General features: G+C 43.5%; 1 protein-coding gene across 4 annotated transcripts; it reads left to right on the forward strand.

Moving 5' to 3' along the window:
- Positions 1 to 2,457: 2,457 nt before the first annotated feature.
- On the forward strand, positions 2,458 to 12,767 carry TMED8 (transmembrane p24 trafficking protein family member 8). 4 transcript variants are annotated; one of them, XM_024737838.1, is made up of 6 exons: positions 2,458 to 2,541; positions 7,795 to 7,986; positions 8,276 to 8,398; positions 10,137 to 10,263; positions 10,665 to 10,970; positions 12,222 to 12,767. In XM_024737838.1, exons 2-6 carry the CDS (start codon positions 7,981 to 7,983, stop codon positions 12,437 to 12,439), a joined length of 780 nt encoding a protein of 259 aa, XP_024593606.1. In that variant the 5' UTR covers positions 2,458 to 2,541; positions 7,795 to 7,980; the 3' UTR covers positions 12,440 to 12,767. The 4 variants fall into 4 exon arrangements, with proteins under 4 accessions (XP_024593606.1, XP_024593607.1, XP_024593608.1 ...); XM_024737839.1 differs by lacking the exon at positions 7,795 to 7,986 and having other exon boundaries at positions 2,464 to 2,541; positions 8,269 to 8,398; XM_024737840.1 differs by lacking the exon at positions 7,795 to 7,986 and having other exon boundaries at positions 2,473 to 2,541.
- Positions 12,768 to 23,689: the final 10,922 nt, after the last annotated feature.

Consider the following 23,689-nt stretch of genomic DNA (forward strand, 5'->3'; position numbering starts at 1 on the left):
GTTAAGAAGTCAGTTATTTTCCAAAAATCTGTTTCAAAAATAGAGCATAAGAGAGACTGAGCTTGGAATAAGTTTATTTTTATAAGCCCTTGGAGATCTTGATTGACTTATTTAGGCCAACGGGGTAAGTTTGCAGTTAAAAAAATCTAGTGCCCAGTTAATGTCTTACGTCAAGAAATACTGTGTCCTTATTAAGAGATGATTGTCTCCATGTACTCTGCATGGTTTAGGACTCATCTGAAAAAGTTGTCCATTTTAGCTCTTTTCTTGAAATGGAACAAAGAGATGATGGAGAGAACTGGAGATGGTCGGCCTGGGAAGGAACTTGCAGGAAATGTGATAGCAGGCTGTAAATATTTGAAAGGATATTGTGGGGAGTAGTGATCGAAGAGCAGAATTTATTAGGAAGCGAATTTTACTTAGGTCAACATAGGGAAGAACTTTTTATTCTCATTATCTCTTGGTGAAAAGGGCCTCTTCACAGACTAGGGGACCCTGGGGAACATCTGACTTTTGTCTTAGACTCAGTTCCTTTGTTGAGAGGTGTAAAGAAAACCTCAGTCCTCCTGTGTTTCTCCTTTACTCTGTCACACAGCCACACTCTCAACACTTCTGACACCAGACGTGTGGAGTTTTTTCCCCACGCCAAGCAACTCTGCAACACCAGCTGGGTGTCCTACAATTTAACTCAATTCTAAACACCATCTACCTGGAGATAGTGTCAGATCCCACTGGTTAAGGGCTCAATCCTACAAGATTGCTCCCATCCCACTTCAGATGCCAGTTGCCAGTAGTAGTTCCTCAGGTTACCCACAACTTCTGTCAGACTTGACTACAAATTGGTAGTTCCCATGACTTCCTCCCCCTTGGGTTTGATTAAATGCCAGAACAGCTCAGAGGACTCAGGGAAACACTTATCGTTTACCAGTTTATTAAAAGATATGGTAAAGGTTACAGATGAACAGTCAGATACAGAGGGCGAGGTCTGGGAGGGTCCCAAGCGAAGGAGCTTCTGTCCCCGCAGAGCTGGGGTGGGTCACCCTCCTGCCATAGAGATGTGTTCACTGAGCTGGCCGCTCTCCAAACCCAGTACTTTTGGGATTTTTATGAAGGCTTCATCATGTAGGTGTGATCAATCATTAACTCCATTTCCAGCCCTTCTCCCCTCTCTGGAGAAAGGATGGTGGGGTTGAAAATCCCAAGCTTCTAATCATGGCTTTGTCTTTCTCTTTACCAGCCCCCATGTAGGGGCCCAAGAGGCACCTCATTAGAACAAGAGACATTGTTATCACCCAGGAAACTCCATGGGATTAAGGAACTCTGAGGCAGGAACCAAATCAAAGACCAAATAGTAGAACAAAAGGTACTCATAGTGCTCTAATCACTTAGGGAATTATACAGGTTTTAGTTCTGTGCCAGGAACTGGGGGCAGAAACTAATATATGTATTTTCTATTATCTCACAAGAGGAAAATCAGGTAACATAAGCTGTAAGGTCTTTCTACCTATGAGAATGTGAGTTGACAAAAAGAAAATAGATCCTATTCACATACAAAAAAAAAATGAGACTAAAGTTGAATCACAAATATTTACCTGTCATTTATACTTTTATGTTGCTACCAAACTCTGAAATTTTCAGTGTTTGAGGTTTACATCAGTAAGTTATATTTTATATTGAGAAGTGAACTTTGGGCTTCAGTTTTTTTGCTGTCTTAACTAGAGGAGGTTCACCAGGGGTTATCTAAACACAGTAAACCATATGCTTTTCTGAGTGCTCACAGGAAAGGCTACATGAATATACCATGAAACTTAGTAACACCTGATGGTTAAGAGCATAATTGCCTGGGTTTGCATCCTATCTCTATGCCTTAGTTTCCTTACCTGCAAAATGGCAATGATAATACCAGTCACAGGCTTGTTGTGAGCCTGGGAAACTGGTCTTCATTGTACATTTCACCTGTATATTCCTTGATGTTGCTGAGCAGTTATTCAGTAAGTCATTGGTGAATGAGTGAGTGAGTAAATGAATGAAATTACAAAAATCCTTTACCCGACCCTGGATACAGTGATGTGAGCTGATCGAACGTAGAGGTGGCACTCTCTACTTTGGCACTGAACTCCAGTTCATTTCATTCTACAGTCCATTTTGTCCTCTACGTTCTGCCTAGTTTAACCATTTGCTTTCTGTGAAATGTGATCCTTGAATTAGGATGAATTCTGCGGGGACTTGTTTTGGAAAATGACATTTTTTTTATGAGTAGGTTATAATGGTCTGAGAATACTTGGACGTGATGACTTGAATAATTTAGGTACTGGGGCTCCCAGAGTATAAAGTTTGTGCCTAGATTATTTTTAGAAAGGGAAAGTTGGTTGAAACTGCCAGATTTTTTAAAAAGATACAAGATAATTATGATTGTGTTCCTTCTCCGGTATTGAATTTTTCTTCCCATGATTTTCTAGAGAATGAAGATCTAGAAGTCACCAAGGTCACCTCTCTAGCAGCTTCTGCCTCTGATCCGGAACCCCATTCCTCACCCTACAGGTAGGGACAGCAACTACATTGGATATAATGCTTCTCGGGGTTTTATCTTCTGAGATAGTAATTGATGAAAGAAGTAAACAGTGCCTTTAAGGGGGAAGACAAGATGAAGTGAAGAGTATGGAGTGTTTTGTCATTAATTAATCAATCCTTAAGTGTGTTTAGGGGGAATGCAGGTCTATTTCGGTTATAAAATTTTCTTTAACTCTCAGAGAATAGAACTGTAACAAATAGTGTAGTGTCTTCATTTATTTCCTCTTGAAGACCAGGTTAAAATGTTAAAGCATTAGAAATGGATCCCAGGGACTTCCCTGGTGGCACAGTGGTTAAGAATCTGCCTGCCAATGCAGGGGACATGGGTTCGATCCCTGGTCCGGGAAGATCCCACATGCCGTGGAGCAACTAAGCCCGTGTGCCACAGCTACTAAGCCCACACACACACCACAACTGAAGGCCATACACTCTAGGGCCCGTGTGCCGCACCTACTGAGTCCGCATGCTGTAACTACTGAAGCCCACGTGCCTAGAGCCTGTGCTCAGCAACAAGAGAAGCCACCTTGATGAGAAGCCCGCACACCGCAACGAAGAGTAGCCCCTGCTTGCCGCGACTAGAGAAAGCCAGCGCACAGCAGCGAAGACCCAACGCAGCCCCACCCCCAAAAAATAAGAAAGAAAAAGAGTGTCCACAGGTGGACTTCCAAGAGAACATGTGTTTGGTTTTTACCCATAAAATGCACACACACACAAACACAGTGTTGCAGCCAGTTTTTTATTATGTAATTTTCAGATTAAACCACGATGATGATCTTCAGGTTGTCATTCTTAATTTCCCTCTCCACCCATCTCATCCTCCTGCCATCACTGATATCAGAGCATATAGCAGAAAGGGAATAGTAGTACTGCGCCCTAGACTAAGTGGAAGCCACAAAACATTAATGGAATAATTAATGAAAAACTGTTATTTTGGAGAATGCTGAGCTAGTGAATATTATAGTCCAACTGATCAGCTCATGGTGCAGTACTGTCCAGTAGAACCTGTGGTCTCCATGCCCCACCCAAAGTTGATTGCTGGGGGTGGGGGTATGTTAAGATTTCTTTTTCTTTTGGCTATGCCACACGGCATGCAGGATCTTAATTCCCTGACTAGGGATTGAACCTGTGCCCTCTGCTGTGGAAGCGTGGAGTCTTAACCAGTGGACCACCAGGGAAGTCCCATGATATTTTTAAAATGTTATTTCTTAAGTAGAAATTCTCTCTTCTTACCTTTGTATATGAAATAAAACTTTTTCCCCCAGAATTCAGACAATGGAAAATAATAATAATTAATATAATTTTAATGCAGTTGGTGACAATAATATAATAGCCACCCTTTATTGAATGCCTCTCTGTAATAATGATAATAAAATAGTTACTTTTTATCAAATATTTCTGTTCTTACAATACTGTACTAGGTGTTAAAATGTATTATCTCAGTTAATCCTCGTAACAAACTGAATAAAGTATTTTTTTAAGATGAGGAAAATGAAACAGTGAATTTAATAATTTTCCCAAGTTCACACAGCTTTAGTTTTGTTTACTCTAAAGCTTATTTCTCATAAGTAGCAACAGAAGGGTTTTGAGTTCTATGCTTAGAGTTACTAGGTTATTACATATAAGGATACTTTTAGAAGACATAGCCTCCTCCAGGCATTGATTATTTGAGATAATTCATGTTCTCATCAAATCCTGTGAGAAGAGTGTCCTTCTGTCCTTCCGTTTTCCTGCCACCACGCTTTTTCTGCGCATGTTGATTCTTGTTTGTTTGTTTTGTGGCCATGGCCCGTGGCGTGCGGGATCTTAGTTCCCTGACCAGGGATCGAACCCCTGCCCCCTGCAGTGGAAGCACAGAGTCTTAACCACTGGACCACCAGGGAAGTCCCTGCACATGCTGATTTGAAGGATCCTTGGGAGATGGCTTTTGGTACAGAGCTGATTTTTTCATACTAAGAGTAAATAAATTTTTTGAGTGAAGAATATAGACTATTCTTAGCAAAAAGGAGATAAAAATTTCAAGTTTTGTTTCTAAAATCTGATGTGTGAAGAAAAAAAATCCAGCATGCATGACGCCTGAAGTCTGGTGTTTGTGTTTTGTATATTTTAGAAATGGAAACGGCATGGCTCTCGGTCTTTTCTAGTGAGGCTGGCTGGCCAATCTCTCCCTCCCTTTGGGATGGCCTCCCTGCTCTGGGTTAGCATAAACCAGAAGGCTTACAGTGAGAGTTTTTCCTTTACATGGTTTATCATCTGCATCAAGTGATTTGCCATTTATCTTTCCCAAAGTACCTTTCACTAATTCTTCAGAGCATAAAATGCTAATATGAATATTAAATTTATGCATGTCCTGTTTAAAATACTTTTTAAATAAGCAGAACCATATTTGTGCAAAGTAGCATGCACAAAGGCAAAGAAGAAACTACATTTTAGATGCCATATACAGTAAGGTCAGGCTGATGGTCAGATTAACTATTGTGTTCTCACATTCCGAATAGTCCTCTTTTGTTCCCAAACAAAAGTTAACGTATTCATTTATTCATTCAACAGATATTTATTGAGAGCCTGCTATTACCTGGCAGTGTTCTAGGTCCTGAAGACACCACAAATGAACAGACAATCCACATCCCGGGCCTCATGTAGCTTATATTCTAGTGGGGGAGGTAGATGGAAAAAAAGTATACATCGTATTTCATAGAATCTAAGTTGTCATCAACTATAAGATGTACTGTTATTTTATATACCACCAAGAAAGGAAAGGATGCCCAAGATAGGCTAATAAGAGACCTCCCGCAAAAGCCTGCACCTTCAGTGAAAAGAGAAACAAGGAAAGAGATTGCTCCACACAGAAAAGGAGAGCAGGGCAACTTGAATGTCTCAACCTTGGCACTGTGTAAGGGGGGAAAAATACCTCCCCTGAGAATGTGAGCCACAAGTCTGTTGTGTAAATTCACTCCGCCAGTGTGGTCCAAACAAAACTCTTAAACAGAACATAATTCAAGTCACCTCAGTTGGTAGCATTCCCAAGCCCTGGCAGAAGCAAATGCAAATCCCCTGAGGAGGGATTCCGTGTCACTCCAGGCCCACGGCAGTTTTAAGATACCACCAGTTTTTAGGACATCCTGTATTTCAGTTGTATTAAAATCTGAAAACAAATATGCATCTTGCAGTCAACAAAATATGGTACATAATATGTCAGGCAGTCATCAGTGCAGTGAAGAAAAATGAACAGGGTACGGGTGTAAAGAGTGATGAGCCAGGGAGGGGAAGCCTCTCCCAAAGTGATGGCTGAGCAGAAACCTGAAGGATGGAAGGAAGCCCTGAGTAACTGGGGGAAGAGTATTCTAGGCTGAGGCCATAGCAGGCCCCCAGATCCTCAGTGGGGGAGTGCTTGAGGTGCTCGAGGACTCTCAAAGATTCAACAGGCCATTGTGACTGGCGTGGACTGGGCAAGGCAAGAGGAGGTCATTCTAGGAGATGAGGTCAGAGTGCAAAGGGCCTCAGGGTTCCATGCGACAAGCTTGGCCATGGAAGCTGTTAGTCTAGAGGGAGTAAGACCCAGTCCCTGCCATCAAGCTCACCTCCTAATAGAGGAGGAGACATAATAAGTAGTGCCAAGGAACCAAAATGGGCTCTAATTTCTGGGTTTAAGAGAATAAAATAGGCTCACAGCCTAGACCAATTTACGGTTCACACAGAATAATCAACCACAGCTCTGATTTTCATAGTAACTACCTCTTGTTTGTTCTGAGGTCAATTGGAGTGACTTAGATATTCCAAAAGATGGCTCTGTTTTATCTGAAAAAGAGGTAATTTATAAACTAGGAGTGATCTTTCTTGTTTATGTTAAAAAAGAAAGAAAGAAGAAACTAATGAACTCCAAAATAAGCCCTCTGTTTCCCCGTGCAGTTTGTAGTGCTGTTTCCCAGTTGTTTGCTCAGCCTGTCTGAGGAAATGGACGATACCCTAAAGCAGCAGTTCTCAAAAGTTAACACTCTTAAATTTATTGAGGACCTCAAAGAATTTTTGTTTATGTGAATTATATCTTACAATGTTTACTATACTAGTAATTAAAACTAGAAAATTAAAAAATAGTTATTCATTTAAAATAATAAGGAACTCATTACATGTTAATATAAATAACATGTCTTTAATGAAAAACAATTGTTTGCCAAAGAAAAAATAATTTAGTGAGAAGAGGGATGTTGTAAATCTCTTTTAATGTGTGTCTTAACAAAAGACAGTTGGATTCTCAGATCTGCTTCTGCATTCGTTCTGTTGTGATATCATATGTCATGTAGTCTCTGGAAAACTCCACTGTAAACTCTTGAGAAGATGAAAATGATGAAAGAAGATGAAAATTCTAAAATAATATTTTAGAATTATTATGAAAAGGTTTTGACTTCACAGACTCCCCTGAAAGAGTCTTAAGGACGCCAGGGGTCCCTGGACCATACTTTGATAACTGCTTGTCTAAAGACTCCACGCCACCTTTTGTTGGCAACAGATTTCCAAGAAGCCTGGGGTATTGTGCTACAGCCCCGGCTCTTAACTCACTTTCTGGTCTCTCCAAAGCCAGAAGAAATGGAAGAGAGCATAAATTATTCCCTTGCTTCTTTAAAATCAGCTATTGGAATAGTGGTTTTCTTTTTTTTAAGTTTATTTTTGGCTGCGTTGGGTCTTTGTTGCTGCATGCGGGCTTTCTCTAGCTGCGGCGAACGGGGGCTACTCTTCATTGTGGTGCGTGGGCTTCTCATTGCAGTGGCTTCTCTGTTACGGAGCACGGGCTCTAGGTGCGCGGGCTTTAGTAGTTGTGGCACTTGGGATCAATAGTTGTGGCACATGGGCTTAGTTGCTCCATGGCATGTGGGATCTTCCCGGACCAGGGCTTGAACCCGTGTTGCCTGCATTGGCAGGAGGATTCTTAACCACTGCGCCACCAGGGAAGTCCCAATAGTTGTGTTTTAAGTTATTGGGATAGTAGATTAACGTGCTTAAAAAAGTGAACTGGGTGTGCTATGGATATCAGTGATAGGGTGTGAATGGAAACGCTGAATGCTCCTGGGATAAGGCGGAGAGGGTTGCCTTGCTAATCAGTCTGTACTTCCTTTGTTTTGTGATCAGTTTCTGGCTTAGGCGAGGCCTCCTCCCTTTGCTTCTAACAGCAGCTTTATGTGTGGAACAGACCTGGGATTCTAACTCTTCTTTTGTTGAAATTCTGTGCAGAGCAAATGGCATCGGTCCCAGACTGAGGAATAAAAACCAGACCTGCGGTCTATCTCAGATGACTGAGCTGTGTGTTTACCGTGGTTCTCGGAGCCTGGGATGTGGTGTTGTCAGTCCTGATCCCTCCTCACATGCTGTTACTGCTTCATTGTAGGCCATTTCAGCCCTGGGCAGTGGTCAGCTGAAATGACGGTGGGCCCAAATGCCAGAGGAAACAGGGGTTGGGGGTATCCTTTGAAGGTTTTTTTCTTTCTGAGTTTCTCCAGGACCATTGTGGCTTTGAAAAGAGTCCTTGAGGGGAATTCCCTGGCGGTCCAGTGGTTAGGACTCCACGCTGTCACTGCCAAGGGCCTGGGTTCAGTCCCTGGTTGGGGAACTAAGATCCCACGAGGGAACTAAGATCTCACAAGCCGCACGGTGCGGCCAGGAAAAAAAAAAGAGTCCTTGAACTGACATGCTCTCTTTCTCTGGGAGGCCACAGATGGTATCTCCGGTGAGGGAGGATGCCACAGAAGATCGGCAGAAGGCAGCCAGTGCCATGGAGGCCCAGGCCTCGGTGGAACAGGAATTGCTGTCTGCAGACCAGGCCCAGGTCCTCAGCAAGGTAGGGCGCACATTCTTACTCTCTCTCTGAAAAGCACTAGTTTGTGACAACAGAATTTAGATGCATTTGGGTGGGTTGGAATTAGAAAGCACTGTCATCTCAGGTTTAATTATTTGGGGAATGATCATGTGTATCCTCCCCAGGGCCCATCACTGTACTAGCACCCAGTAAGCATCTATTCAAAAAATGAAGTGTTATAATGAATGTTCCCATGTTGTCTAAAATCCACTCGATGTGAGGAAACTTCAACCATTGGATTATGTGTTAGTCTCAGTTTTCTTGTGGTAGATCTACTCGGTATTTATGGTAAAGATTCCATAGAAATGGTACCAGTAGTAGTGGTCTCCCTGCCATGGAGGGATGGGTTGTTCTTACCATTATTAACATATATATTAGAATAACAAATGGTGTCAGTAAAGACAATGCCGAACATTATAGTTACATTTGTATGATGCTTTAGAGTTTACAAAGCATTTTTATCCATAATACAATACTTCATTTACTCCTGAGAACAACCCTGTGAGATAGGTACTATTATGTCCCCAATTTAAAGATGAGGAAACTGAGGCTCAGAGCTGTTAGTGACTTTACTAAGTCTATGCAACTAATAAGTTGCAAACTAAATCTTTTGTTTAACCTTCTGTAAGAGGAAGGACTCATTCAAGCAAGTTAGTCAAAGTCTGATTTACCTCATTTAACATTGGAAATAAGAGCTGGAGAACTTACTCGTCAGAAACAGATATTATGAGAAAATAGTCTGGGAGGATTACAGCATTCATTTATTGCAAATATAATTCTGATTCCTTAACTGGACTGCTGTCTCACTGATGTGCTCTTCCGTGTTGGCAGTAGGCGTACATTTCTTCTTGAGTTGCTTGTCAACTGCTTGGAGAAGGGGCAGGAAATTAAGTCATAATAGCATGAAATAGGGGAATGGTAATCTGAGTGGTTTGAAGTGAAACCCACTAGGGAGAGACTGCAGGCTCCTGCCATGGGTCAGTGAGGGCTTTGTGAGTATCCAGTGATATTTGCACTTACATGCAAGTTAGATGTCTGGCAGCAAATATACTGTTTAAATGCAAATCCTGGGGTTGGTCTAAGGTGAGATTGTGATTATTTATACAACATTGTTAGTGAATGAGACAACCTATAGGGTGAGACATCCAAGGTGTACCATGGGTGAGAGAGAGAGACAGAGACAGCCAGAGAGTAGGAGCCAGATTCTCTCTCTGCAGTACTTTGGTGAACTGATTGACAGTGACCTGGAAGTAACCTGTGGATGGAAATTGTAGCAGGAGGATGTGTGGCCGAGTGAAGGTTGAGCTAAAGCCCAGATGCAAGAGCTGTCCTGAGAGGAGCCAAAGGGAGAGACTGTGCAGGCATGGCCCAGAAACGCTGCGCCCAGAAATGCTGTCGATGGAAAAGTCAGTAGCAAATTTTAAGGATGTTCTTGGGCAAGGATTTTATGAAGGGTCTGAAGTGGGAAAGTTGCAAAAAGCAGGAGAGAACAAGAAAGAAGCTTTAAACTAGGGAACATGTTGATGGCATTAAAAAAAGTTGGTAGAATTTATTAGCAACCTGTGTGTGGCTGGAGGAGAGAGCAGGAATGTTGACTAGCACTCAGACTGTGAGTTGGAAGAGTGGAGGTAATAGGGCAGGGGAGGCAGCCTTCAGGTGGAAAGAGGCTAATTGGAATCCGCCTTTATATATGTCCTGTAACCAGAGTTCTCTTGTGCAGATGGCCAAGTACCATGGTCTGCCAAGGTCTGGGGACATCGTTATGATCCAGTCTGAGCACACAGGAGCTGTAGATATTCTTTCAGCTGATTTGGAATCTGCAGACCTTCTGGGGGACCACAGGAGAGGTGAGACCTTTGGGGGTGTGGAAGGTGGTTTTTTTTTTTTTGGTTCCCAGTGGGTACTTAAAGAAAGGCAGGCAGACAGATGGAAGGAAAGAAAGGAAGGAAGGAGAAAGCATAAGATTACATAGGTGATTATATTACAAAAGGAGGAAAAACAACTAGTGTCCGAATATTACATTCTGGATAGAGTACCAGGTATATATATGGTACGTAAAGAGACCTATTTCTTAAGCTGAGTAGCTGACACACCTCAGGGCAGTGCTCTCTCCTTCCTTGTGAAAAGAAGTCAGGGAAGCCAGTAGGAAGAATGTCTTCGACTATGACAACCTCCCTAAGCAAAATGCCGGGTGTGGCAGCATTTCCTCCGGGTTTCTTTCTCAGTAGTGAGCTGCCTGTCCTTTCAGTCTCCCCGCCTCTGATGGCACCTCCATGCATCTGGACCTTTGCCAAGATGAAGGAATTCAAAAGCAAGCTGGGCAAAGAGAAGAACAGCCGTCTGGTGGTAAAGCGGGGTGAGGTGGTGACCATCCGGGTACCTACCCACCCAGAGGGGAAGCGTGTCTGCTGGGAGTTTGCGACCGATGACTATGACATTGGCTTTGGAGTTTACTTTGACTGGACCCCTGTAACCAGCACTGATATAACGGTGCAGGTCAGTGATTCCAGTGAGGATGAGGATGAAGATGAGGAGGAAGAGGAGGAGATTGAAGGTAAATTTAATTTTAACATAATTTGCAGTTTCCTTTTCTGTCTCAACCTAATTTGCAGCGATCACTTCTTGTGTTGTACCAGTCGTCCTCTTCCTGAGAATGCAGGTGAAGAATCCCTTTCAGCATGGCAAGCTAAGTTGAGTGATGCAGGTCAAAGTCAGACCCTCAAAGAACATTCTGGTGGGGTGGCTTTGATGCCTTAGTGGAAAGCTTCTTTTCTTTTTAATCAGTACCTAGCCATGTCCCCCAAGATCTCCTTGGGGACAGGGATAGGTTGGGGGCAGGAAAAGGGGTGGATCCGTGCTGGTGTATGTATGGGCAGTGTTTTTCAGATCACATGTATAAATCTGAGATTATTTTATGTTTCTCTCTTACTTGTGGGATATTTACATTTATTCTTGGTCTGGAACCAAACTGAGTGATTACAATTTGCTAAATGTACCCATTCCCTCCGCCCTCCAAACTATCACAGCTGGTTGACAGAGCAGTTTTAAAAATAGTCTCTGTGCTCTGTTCCAGCTGTTACTTGCAGCGCCTACTCACATGGCCCTGAAGCTGCTTTTTTCTGTTTGTTTTGTAGTATAAGAGTAGGTTCTAAGCATTAGCCTTATTCCTTTATTTTCCCGTATAATCTTACGGGAAAGATTAAGTCATTAAGTCATTCCCTTAACTTGCTTCTTCATGGAAAAGCAAGTCTGCAGGGAAATCTGCATGTATTCAGGAAGGAGGAGAACCTCAGGTCTTCTTTGCTGCCCTTCATGGGGACCAGTAGGAGTTCGGGGTTGCTCCATATAGCACTTCCAGCATTTCAGCACTTTTCCACATTTCCCACCTCCTTCAGCTAGTTCTTTTACCTGTTGGATGAAAAGGTGTCAGAATTTTCCCTTCTAAATATCTTTTTCTCCCCCTTGGAAATTTCCAGATACTCTTGGAGCTAGGAAGGCTGTATAAGGCTAAATCACTGTTTCTCAGTGCAGATACTATTGGCATTTGGGGTGAGACACTGCTTTGTTGAGAAGGTACTATCCCTATATTTAGCACTCCTGGACCCTTGAGCACTAAATGCCCGTATCACCCACTGGTCACTCTGATGGCCCGAAGGCCACCAGACATTTCCAAATGCCCATAGGAGGGCAACAGTATCTCCCCTGGGTGAAAGCCACTGGGTTACCTGGTCCATCTTTTCACCCTCAGGTAGGCGTATTTGGTCTCTGAACTCATATCCAGACACTCTGCCTTTTGCTCATGCAGACCCTGTCCCAGCTGGAGACGTGGAGCGAGGCTCCAGGAGCTCCCTGCGGGGCCGCTATGGGGAGGTCATGCCCGTGTACCGGCGGGACAGCCACCGAGACGTGCAGGCCGGCAGCCACGACTACCCTGGCGAGGGCATCTACCTGCTCAAGTTCGACAACTCCTACTCCCTCCTGCGCAACAAGACTCTCTACTTCCACATCTACTACACCAGCTGAAGGCCCGCTGGGACAGGGGGCAGGCGGTGTTTGCTGCCTGGAGCAGGCTGCCAGCTGGGGCCTCTTGTTTTGGATAGGCAAGAGCTAAAAGTTGAGCGTGGGGCTCCCGACCCTCACGCCCTGGCTGGCGTGCCTGACTGTTGACCCCATGTAGCTTTTCCCCATCCCAGGCTTCTGCAGATGGTGGTGTAGTGCCCCTGTTCCGTGGTCCCTGACTCACGCTCTTCTGGCTTTAGACTCCAGCAAAATCTCTCTGTGGAGGAAACCATCAGGCAAAAGCCTGAAAGGAAGTTGGGGGTTGCGTTTTAAATATAGTTTTGTTTTGGTACAAGGTGTATTATTTCAGTTGCTGTTCTCTTCTCTTCCAGAGCTTTTATTGCAGATGTGTTTAGTGGCACCCACTCTCTTCACTTTTTGAAAGGGCTGGAAGAGAGCAAAGCACATTGTCCATGAAGGAGCCCAGTTTCCTGGATGGAGAAAGCTCTGTCCAACCTCTCACCACTGCCATATTCCCACTTGCTGTTTCTTTGTGGTCTCTAGCACAGGCTGGGAGCCCTCACTGCCTCTGGAGGGGTGTTATTAGTCCTAGTGGTTTCACTCCACCTCTTTCTCTCCTCTTTTCCCTTTTCTAAGTCTGTGTCTTTGCCATTACAGCAAGAACTTCCATGCAATCCAAAATGATGATCACTGTAGTCTAAGGTCTTCTGGGAAGAAAAACTGCCTCCAGTTTTTCACTTCCTATTTCAAGATGCACTGATGGTCGAAGGGGAAAGGGTAGAAATTAGGTACTGGACTGATGTCAGAACCCACATTTTTGAAAGTCAAGTATTACTAAATTATTATTTTTTTTGTATAATCAAAGAAGGAGGGGTACAGTCTGAGAGAGGATGTTAAAAAAAACAAATAAAACAACACTCCAGATTTCTCATGACTTTTTTTTTTTTTTTTTGGTCTTTAGGAGTGTTATTTAGAAATTTTGCTTTGGAACCAGTCAGATTTCCAGAGTTTCTGGATTTAGGTTTCTTGCGTTGAGGGCTCAAAACTTTTGGTGTTCAAAGTCTCTCAGGAAAGGTGATAATGAAACTTCACTGTTGCTGCTGGTGTATTTGTTCTTTAGTCCCTGGCGACTGCATTTTCCACCCTGTGGGCCCTGAGGCCCAGGGTGCTGCAGCCAGTGTCACCAGAGCAGGGGGGTGCCCAGGGCCCCAGCGGAGGAGGGGGCAGAGAAGGAACCACTGCGATTATCTGTACCTCCTTCTTTCTTATCCCTTGTGTCAAGCCTGTTACTGCCTTAGGATTTTGAGGAATAATTAGATTTATTTATTACTTTATTTATTTTTAAAGCACATTTCATTTTGCCTTTGAGACAGTTTCCGTCTGTTTCTCAGAAGGCTTCCATCTGCTCTGAACCATTGAGGGCACCTCTTCTGTGGAGTTAAAGCTGACGATTTCAGGAGAAGTGGGGAAGGGATAATGTTCCACTCCTGCAGGTCAGTCCTGTAATGCTTTGGGAGGAGTCTGCCCCTTCTCAGATGGATGGATTACGCCAGCTTACCCCAGCGCTCCCTGTTAGGAATTCTAGATTGTGAGGGAATCTGCCTATTTGCCCCAGATTGTGCAGGGGACTTGACTAGCCAACCAGAGGCATCCTGTGATTCTAGGACTTCGAAGTCCTTTGCCTACTCTGAGGAGTCAGCTTCTTCACGATGTTTCCTTTAGCTCATTCATTCCTTGTGTGGGTGCCTCACACCAAGTTTTCCCTCTGCACAGAAGCAGAAACTCAAAGAACAGGGCTTCTCACAATAGGTCTGTAGTGGCACCTACGTTATGAACAAAGGGTGATATACAGCCGCACCTTCTGTTCCTCTGGGGGCAAAGCCCCAAGTAGGAGAGGATGCTGTGGAATCCTCTGAGCGGCCTCATACCTCCATTATTTTATATTTGAGCGCATTTTATAGAGGATTTTACTGGCCCACACTTATATACCTTGTAAGAAGTTAGAAATTATTTTAGTGACTACCTATTTGGGCAGTGAAAGCAAACTTGCTCTGCGTCATCCCATCTGGTAACTGTATGACTGCTCTTTTCATCACTGAAGTTGAATCACGCCTTAGCTCATTGAGTAGAATCTTTATAAAATAATTTTCTACTGAGCTGTTCTCCAGTCAGCTAAAGCCTGGCTTATTTTTCCCGTTTATTATTAACTTCTGACATTCTCTTAAAATGGAGCTGTCAGGCCATTGGAAGCTCCCTGGGATAACATTTATTGTTGTTTATTTTTGCCATCAGAGCCTGTACTTATTTTCTTTGGAATCCTAGTTCTGTTGCATCAAGGAAGCCTGAGGGACTTGTTCCCATTGCCTCTGTGTGCCTCTTATTGTCTGGTCACTTTTGAAGTCCTGGACATTGTTACATTTCATTCTGTACTGGTGTTTCATTAACAGTCAGTGCTTCTTTGATCCATTCACAAAAAATAGGTAAATTAATTCACCATCTAATTAATTCACTATCCTATATTAAGTATCTGAAATTAGTGAACTTTAGGGACAAAATATTACTTAACAAACACAGGTAATTACTGAGAATTTCATAGTCCACCAGACCCTAAGAGGTAGTCACTTCCTTAGTCTCTCCCTGTCTGAGTTTACAGAACCAAACAATCAAATGAAAATCATTGCTTTCACCTTCACCGTCTTGTTTAGAGGATAAATAAGTATTAACATACAATGGAAAGAAGGTACTTCACAGTAGGAGAGAGCCTGGAAGTCTCTCCACAGAGTGGCTGAGTTCTTAAGTTTCTTCAGTTTGTTTACTTTTGCTACTTTGTTGAGAGACGGGGCTTTTAGAAAGTTTAGAGTATTAATTTTCCCCAACATTTTATTTTGAAAAATTTTCAGCAAACAAAATTTAAAAGAGGGCTTCCCTGGTGGCGCAGTGGTTGAGAGTCCACATGCTCCGCAACAAGAGAAGCCACCGCAATGAGAAGCCCACGCACCGCAACAAAGAGTAGCCCCCGCTCTCTGCAACTAGAGAAAGCCCGCGCACAACAATGAAGAACCAACACAGCCAAAAATAAATAAAATAATTTTTTTTAAAAAAAGAATGTTTAAAAAAAAATTTTAAAAAGAAGTATATAGTAAGCACCCTTATGTATATCCAGCACATAGATGTTAAAATTATAAACTGCTAATTTTTAAACAAAGATGATTCTGCCATTCTGTTCCTTTTGACAGGTATCCAATAGAGTATGTTCCCTGCACAGACATCAGCTCTCCTATGTCAGAGGGCTCCTGGTTTATTAGCAAAATTATTTCATTCAATGCCAGTTACCTGGGGAGGTGGTCCTCATAAAAATGTTTCTTGGTCTCCATCTTTCAAAACTCATGCTGTATTTCCTCTCTCCCTCAGGCTATAATTTCTAATGTTTTCTTCTCTACCTGGCATGTCAGAGTGAAGGTAATTGTGAAACTGCTCTGGAAGGACTTTATTCTAATCTCTGTTGCTTTCCAACACATCCTCAGGACTCTGAAATTAAAACTCAATCCTCAGATAATATGTAGCTTTAAAAGGGAAGTAGGTAGCAACTTGAAATTAGGCCATTCTTAGTTATTTTTTTCTTAATTGATTCATGCACTTTAAAAATATTTTAATCTGTTATTTAGGAAAGAAAACCTTAGACTTTTAAAAAGTATATATTGTCCCTTATAATATGTATATGGAAGAGTTAAACCTGAAAGCTCACTGTCTTATCTTGATCACTGGGTTTAGATATTGTTGTAAAACATCATTTAGAGAAAATATGTGTTTGCATGTTTTTGATGAGCCCTATCCAGTCCCTCTTTGAAAGAATTAGGTGAAGCCCAAACGCTGAAGTCTGTATTTTTGTATTTATTTTAAGACTGCTTTTCTGCAAAAGGTTGCCTTTTACCCCCAAAGTATAAGGTTCTAAGGTACAGAGCTGAGTGACCCTAACATTTACACAAAAGGCTATTGTTTTAGAGGAAAGGGCAAGAGTGAAACAGTTCATGCAGCTTGTGAACTGACTTTTTATATTGATAGTAAGGAATGAAAACAATGAGAGGAAGAGAGAAAAGCTATCAAATGTATCCCAGAATTCTGCTCATATCCTGATTTTGTGTAGTTCTTTAGTTTGCATTTCATCCGTTGGAATTGTTCTTTAGGCCAGAAGCCTCTGGTTCTCACTGTGCTTGTTGGAGAAATCCCAAACCTACCTGTCTTTTCCAACAGGATCGACTTTAGAAATATTTTTCAGTAGATCTCCTCTGCTAAGTGTAATCCTGACCTGAAGATTGATTTCATCTCTATATTCTCTGAGACTTGTGAGTCCAGTGCCATGAAAAAAGATGGTGAGTTTAGAAAGTGGCTAGGAGGAGTTCCAGCTGTGTCACTGGAGCCTCAGTTGGTTTTGACTATGGCTAAAAAGGGATGAAACAGGTTAATTTTGACCAACATCCCAGAAGAGCCTCAAGCCACAAGAGTGTGTTTGTGAACAAGGTCTGCCCTCTGTAGGCTGACTTCCCTGTGAGGTGTAGGAATCGCCATCTTCTTTAATCTGTGTGGGACAGTCATACACACAGCAGGCAATGGGACCAACCAAACAGACACAGTTTGTTCTTCCTTTTAGAGCTTCCATTTAGAATTTCTCCCAGGTCTAAAAGGTCCAAATCAACCACTTTAACTAGTCTCTTTCCACCTGGCCAAAAGTGTATACCTTTTAGAAACCTGAATTTTCTAGAAAAGGAAAGAGCACCATCCATGTAGAATCTCAGTGGTTGAAAAGGGAAAGTGAGTTTCCGTCTGAAGGAAGGTGGTTTCATTTTTTGTTGTTGTGAGGGGTAGCTTGTTAAGGGATTTATGCTCTTTAGAGAGCAAATCATTGTATTCATCGTATTTGATTGTGCTCATGGAGCCATGATGCATGATTCTTTGGGGAGTAAATAGGGAATAGGTGTCTAAAACCAGTCAGAAGTTGGGTACTTTCCAGCAACCCAGTAGATGATGAATATTCCTATGGCCAAAGTCCCAATTTTCATGCACATGGGATCCTGTCCCTAGGCCTTCATTTCCACACAGCTGAGAGGTAAAGAGAGGGACGAGGCCCCCCTCCACTTCTCTTATTTATAGTATTGTTTAGCACTGGCAGCATGGTATCCAAGGCCTCCGTTTACCGGTTAATCAGAATTAAATAATAACGTGAGTTGAGTAGATAAAGGCGATCAACCTAGGTTGGAAGTAGGGCTGAGGAGGGATTATGACTTACAGTCCCACATTGGGGTAGCTGGGTAACTCGCGTATGACTGTGTGGTTGGAACTCATTAACTTTACCAGGTGAGTGCAGAGGATGTGATAATGCTATGCTGTTGAGGACGACAAATTGAGTTGGCTAAGAAACAGAGCAAGGCCTCCATCTGCGGGAAGTAGATTCTGTCACCGGCTGTGAGTGGAATCTCAGAGTGAGCGTGAGCTCTGCAGGTTCTCAGAGTCTGGCTTCAGAGCCCACTGAAGGAACCAGTCTTCTGTGGGCAGTGACTCTGGCTTTCTGCAAAGGAGAACCTTCTGGGAGTTGGTTCCTGGTGGTCTCTTTTCTGGGAATGGGTGGAGACACCCCGGCAAGAGCTGCTTTGGCTCTCTTGGTACCTGTATGGTCAGTGTTGCCCCTTTGCTCTGTCCAACCAGTCCAGCACCTGTGGACATTCCTTTGACATCTACCCAGTTATTTAGGTAGTGAGGTTAGGGTAGGATTTGGGACCCAAAGGGTGAGAGAAACTTTGCTAAGTATTGCGTGGCCAGATTTCAGAAATCACTGCTCCCTCTGGGGTGTTGCATGTCCCTGCTGGAACCAAGAAGGCCAAACAAAACTCCTCCTATTTAAAAGTCTTATCACCAACCTGGGAAAACCCAATTAATTGCCTAAAGCCTTGATAGTGGGGTTCATTTACAGTCAGTCCCTCAAAAACTAAGTCCAAAGGCACAAGACTCTGGCTTTGAAATTATTTGTAGTCCCAGTCACTGGTTTGAACTCATGATCTGATTTCTTTTAGTCCCCCAGGCACGTGGACCAGAGTTCATTTCATGGCTGTTCTTCACTCTTAAGAGATAAGGAAAAGGTGCCCCAGAAGTCTAGAGATACAGGCTTTTTCAAAATTAAATTCCACAGTTTTCTGTCATTTTAAGCAGATAGTTTTGACTTATCTAGGGATAAAATAATATATGTGAAATGATTTCCAGGGGACAAAATGTATTTTCTAAATGTTCTGATATTTAGGGTCATGAACAATTGTTAAGTTTTGGTTTGAAATATTATAGTATATGGGATTACAGAAGAGCCCTTAACTCACCGTCATGTAAAGGAGCTCTCTTCCTGAACTCTTTCTCTCACTCAGGTTTGAAATGCCTCATCTCTAATGTTACCTGTAAGTGACTGTTATTGTTGGTTTTCAGGTTCAGGCAAGAATCATCTGGAAAACATTATCCTAATTCCTTCTCTCATGTCCTAAGCAGTACATTTTACTAAGAAATTCTGTATTAAAAACACTAGCAGCCCTTTCTGAGATTATTGTCCCATAAATGGATTTGTTTTTATTTAATCAAGTTGAATTATTTCCATTTAGCCATGTTCAAGAGCAAGTAGAGTCTGGAGAAAGCAATCCAGTAACCCATGAATCTGGCGTACCCATTTCCCTTAATAATGGGAAGTGTTTTGAAATCCCCAGAAGAAAGCTGCTTTGTAATTAAAGTGATGGATTATAAGGAAGCCAGACTTTGGGTAAGGATTTTCCTAAACTACTTTATGCCATTTAGCTTATGTTTCTGAAGGGCCTGCTGTGGTGCCATGCACTGAGATCTATCAGTTGATTGAAAGATGATCACGCTTTCTTGGTAAATATTTAAGCAACTGGCAACCACAATGGCATTCTTTCCTTATCGTTCTGTATCATGCACTGATGCTGACTTTACAAAAAGGGGTCTGGAAGGGAAACAGTGTCACAGTCTTTTCTTTAAAATCAAAGTATCCCAAGCAATCGTTTACTGAGGTCAACTTGTTTTACATGTACCCTATCACGAGGAATGCTGTCAGCATCTCCTATGATTTCTAAGAGCTCTTACCAAAATTGTTATTTGTTATGTCCTGCTGAGTGGTTTTTCCTTTAAAACACCATATTTTTACCACCCTGTGGCACTGAATGTGTTGCTGAGATACATAGATAATACTGAGCTATGGTTCCTGAAATAGCTCAGTTCTTGTGTTTTATATTATGTAACAGTTTCGTGATGCTTTTGTGCATTCTTTGTCTTCTCTTCCGAATTTTGAAATCTGTCATAAATAAACTTTTTCACTATGCACCTGAAACATTTGAGTTATATCTTTTTTTTTTTTTTTTGCGGTACGCGGGACTCTCACTGTTGTGGCCTCTCCCGTTGCGGAGCAACAGGCTCCGGACGCGCAGGCTCAGCGGCCATGGCTCACGGACGCAGCCGCTCCGCGGCATGTGGGATCTTCCCGGACCGGGGCACGAACCCGTGTCCCCTGCATCGGCAGGCGGACTCTCAACCACTGTGCCACCAGGGAAGCCCTTGAGTTATATCTTAATGAACGTGACTTAGAGTTAAAATTTTTTTATTCATCTCTCGTCTGCATCTTAAGAAAAGTATTCTTTAAATCTATACCAATTATTTTATAATCTATTATTAGAAAAATTAAGAAAAATGGAGAATGAGATTAATGATAGATCTTTCATCTGCATTTAAATTTACGGCTGAGTATGAACTGGGATCTGGGTTTGGCCCAAGGGCAGAAAAATTGGATTTAGAGTAATGATTACTTAACAGAATATTACTGAGTTTTGTTAGTATTTGGCCCCCAGTGATGTTCATTTTCCAGTTGACTGACTTACTCTATTCAAATCTGGAATTAGTAGTTTGGACACCACGGTAATCATTTAGCATAGTCTAGGTGATATTAATCCAGCCTACTTTCATTTACAGAAATGACACCATAAGATATCTTTGACATCTCTCAAAATGTTGCCTCTGCACATCGTTGGTGCCTATTACAGAACAGGAAGGATTCACATCTGAGCAGAGAGGGGTGCCATTTAAATATTTTCTTCGGTGATATCTGTGGTCTAAGATGAGCCTGTTAGATCTTTCCCTGCTTTCCTTTGCCACATATTTTAGAGGCTGATACATAAAGGAGGAAGAGATCTGAACTAATTGTGAGTTAAATGAGTATACTCTTCCCACCAAACTACACCACAAGCAATAATAAAAAGCCCAGGCAGACTACACATAGCTGGGGACCTTTAATGCATTGTGTTTGGGTGAGCCAAATGTAGTGTGTCACTGCTGACACAGAACATATTGGAGATTATTTCTAACTTTTAAAGGCACTCATATCTGCCATATCATTGACCCTGACATAGTTCAGGATCATATAAATTTGTGCAGGCCACACATTGCAGCCTTGACATCCAGCCTGATGTTCCTTAGCCCATGAGGTTCTGGCTACACTCAGCAGCCATCTTAGTTCAGGTATTCGCCCAAATGGGATGACACCTGCTTACGACCTTGGAATCAAGAGCTAAATAGGTTATCTTTAAAAGTTAGGAGGAGCCAGTAGAGTGAGTACTTATCTTATGAATGTGTGTCCAGGTACGGTCCACCACCTGCTGGTCCAGTAAGTTTACTACTTTCCTTAATGGTTATATAAAATTGCTTTGGAATAAAACCGTATGTATTTTGCTTTGTTCTCAAATATTTCCTGGCAGCACCCCCTTCCTGCTTTCATCCTTCTAAACTATTTGCCAGGACTTACTACTTCCAGAGAGTTGGAAGATCCTCCACATCTCATTACCAGCATCAGGCCACTCCAACGTCTGTTCTTCATCCTTTGTGGCCACGCCCACTGCGGGAAGATGGCAGATCAGATCTCCCTGCGGTCCCTGGCGTCCCAAGGTCAGGTGTCTGCGGATCGTTCTTCACAGATCTAACAACTGATGTGGAAATGAAGAAGGACCTGACTTTCACCATCCAGTCAGCCTTTGGGGAGAAACCCCTCCTGGAAAACATCCTCTGAATAGGTGATGGTTTTTGGTTTGAGAGATACATCTGACCCCCCAAAATAAGAATTTATTTGCAGACTTGAGGGAATTGCGGGGGGGTAAGTTTTTAAAAACCCTTTATAGAAGCTTAATTATTGCTAAGCCTTGGAGCCATTGTCTGACCTCTAGAGAAAAGTCTATGCACTTGGGGAAATATTTGCTCCTTCATGATCTTCCAGGGCCCTGAAAGAGGAGAGAGACATTCAGGGAGGGAGCGGGTAGCCAGCCACGGTTGTACGGGAAGGATATCTCTCAGTTTCACATGCATTCATGGAGCAGGGCTAGTCATCTTGCTTGGTACTGGGGCAAGAGAGGTCAGGAGTGTAGCCCTAAAGGAGCTTGAGGGAGCTCTGCTCTCACGCAGGGAAGAAGGCTTAGTAACGCTGCATTCTCTTACTCCTCAGAGCACAGCTAAGTTCCTCTGGGAATAGAGAAGAGGCTTCTCTTCTCTCCCGTGTATCCAGCCCCAGGTCCTGGGAGGATGGTTCCCTAAAGGGAGGGGCTGCAGTCGGCCAAATCTCAGGTCTCCACGTTCCCAAGCAGCAGGGCAGCTACGCATGTTGATGACGTGGACCCCATGGAGGCCCCGGGCCTGGAACATGTGATAGCCTCTCTGACATAAAACTGCAGGCCCAGAAATCCACAGAGGCTCTTCTTTCTCATGAGCTGTGGTCATTCAGTGAGGCCTCAACTCTACTCATCCCACTGCCCCCCCGCCCCCCCAGTCCTTCCCATCCCTCAGGGGGTCCTGAGCCGGTGGCTCCCCTGGGCCTGCCTTCTCTTGGCAGCCCTTCTGAATCCATCCCCCCAGGTCCCCTCACCTCTACAGCCCCAGCCCCCAAAGGCCACAGGAGACTCCAGAAAGTTCCAGCAGGCCCTTGGGAGCTGAGTTGGTCCTGCGTTAGTCTTCTCCTTGGCTCCAGGTGAAGAAGTCAGCAAGGCTGGCTCCCAGCCCTGGCCTGGAGAACAGTTTGTGTTGCCACACACTGTGTGGAGAGCTCTATGGCTTAGGTTCGAGCCTTTTTTTTTTTTTGGTCGAACCGCACGGCGGGGTCTTAGTTTCCCAACCAGGCATCAAACCCGGGCCCCCTGCAGTGGAAGCATGGCGTCCTAACTGCTGGACCGCCAGGGAATTCCCATGGTTCTAGCTTTAAAATACAAAAATCTCCTTCACAAAGGAGAAGGACTCCTTTGTGAAGTCCTTGAGACATCATGAAACAAGGAGAAGGGCAATGGTTCTCCTACAGCTGAGAACCACCAAGGTTAGTCAGCCGTGTCTCTGGGTGGCTCAGGTCATGGATGTGGGGACACTTGAAGAACCCAGCACTTCCCAGGTGAGGCAGCTCAGAGGAGCCTGGAGTGAGTTTCTTTGGCTTAGACACATCTGTTTTTGTGAGGAAGGACAGGTTTGTCTGGGTTTGGAGAAAACCAGATGATAAAGGAGGGCCTCAGGAATGTCATGGACTCCAAGGATCTCACTGAGCCCAGAGGAAAAGCCACAGCGTTTGATCCCTCCCCTCCCCTCCCCACGGCTGGTTTTCCCCTCACACTCGGACATGTATCACAAAACTCCTGTTGAACTAGAGGACCGGAACTATGAGGAAAATATGAAAATGAGTTTTGTGCATTAAATGAGGATGGCTTTTATAAATGCTTGATAACGGAGGCTGTATCGCCTCTTTACTTGATTTAGATTTCCTTAAAATCTAAATGTTAAGGTGGCCAACTCAGCTTTGGCCACCAGTTTTAGGATGGCTGATGGAGCCTCAGGTTAACCAAATTAATATCAGACAGACAAGCAGATAGGCAACAGGCCCATGATGTTGAGGGGTGGAGATAGAGACGGCCAGTTCAATTTCCAGGAATAAGTGGAGGGACATAAGCTCAGTAAGAGCAGGGGCCATGTCTGCCATATCCCCAGTCACACAGCCACACCCGCCAGCCCCCAGCGCGGGGAGTCCCCTGGCAGGGCTCACTGCATGCCGAGTGGGGGGAAGTGGGACGTGCATTAGCAGCTGGAGCAGGACAGCCACCAGATAGTTTCCTTCTAGGAAGAACCCCAGTCTGCCCGCTCATTATACCTAGTTCCCCATAGAATCATTCAGGGCTGGGGAGTGGTCTCAGGTTG

The sequence above is a fragment of the Neophocaena asiaeorientalis genome, unplaced genomic scaffold (assembly GCF_003031525.2).
Source record: "Neophocaena asiaeorientalis asiaeorientalis breed wild unplaced genomic scaffold, Neophocaena_asiaeorientalis_V1.1 scaffold49, whole genome shotgun sequence".
In the NCBI taxonomy this organism is placed as follows: domain Eukaryota; kingdom Metazoa; phylum Chordata; class Mammalia; order Artiodactyla; family Phocoenidae; genus Neophocaena; species Neophocaena asiaeorientalis.

Excerpts from the sequence above, each read along its gene's own strand:
- TMED8 (XM_024737838.1), top strand. Across the intron at positions 8,399-10,136 it reads AGGCCCAGGTCCTCAGCAAG|ATGGCCAAGTACCATGGTCT; the intron begins GTAGGGCGCACA and ends TCTCTTGTGCAG. Across the intron at positions 10,264-10,664 it reads TCTGGGGGACCACAGGAGAG|TCTCCCCGCCTCTGATGGCA; the intron begins GTGAGACCTTTG and ends CTGTCCTTTCAG.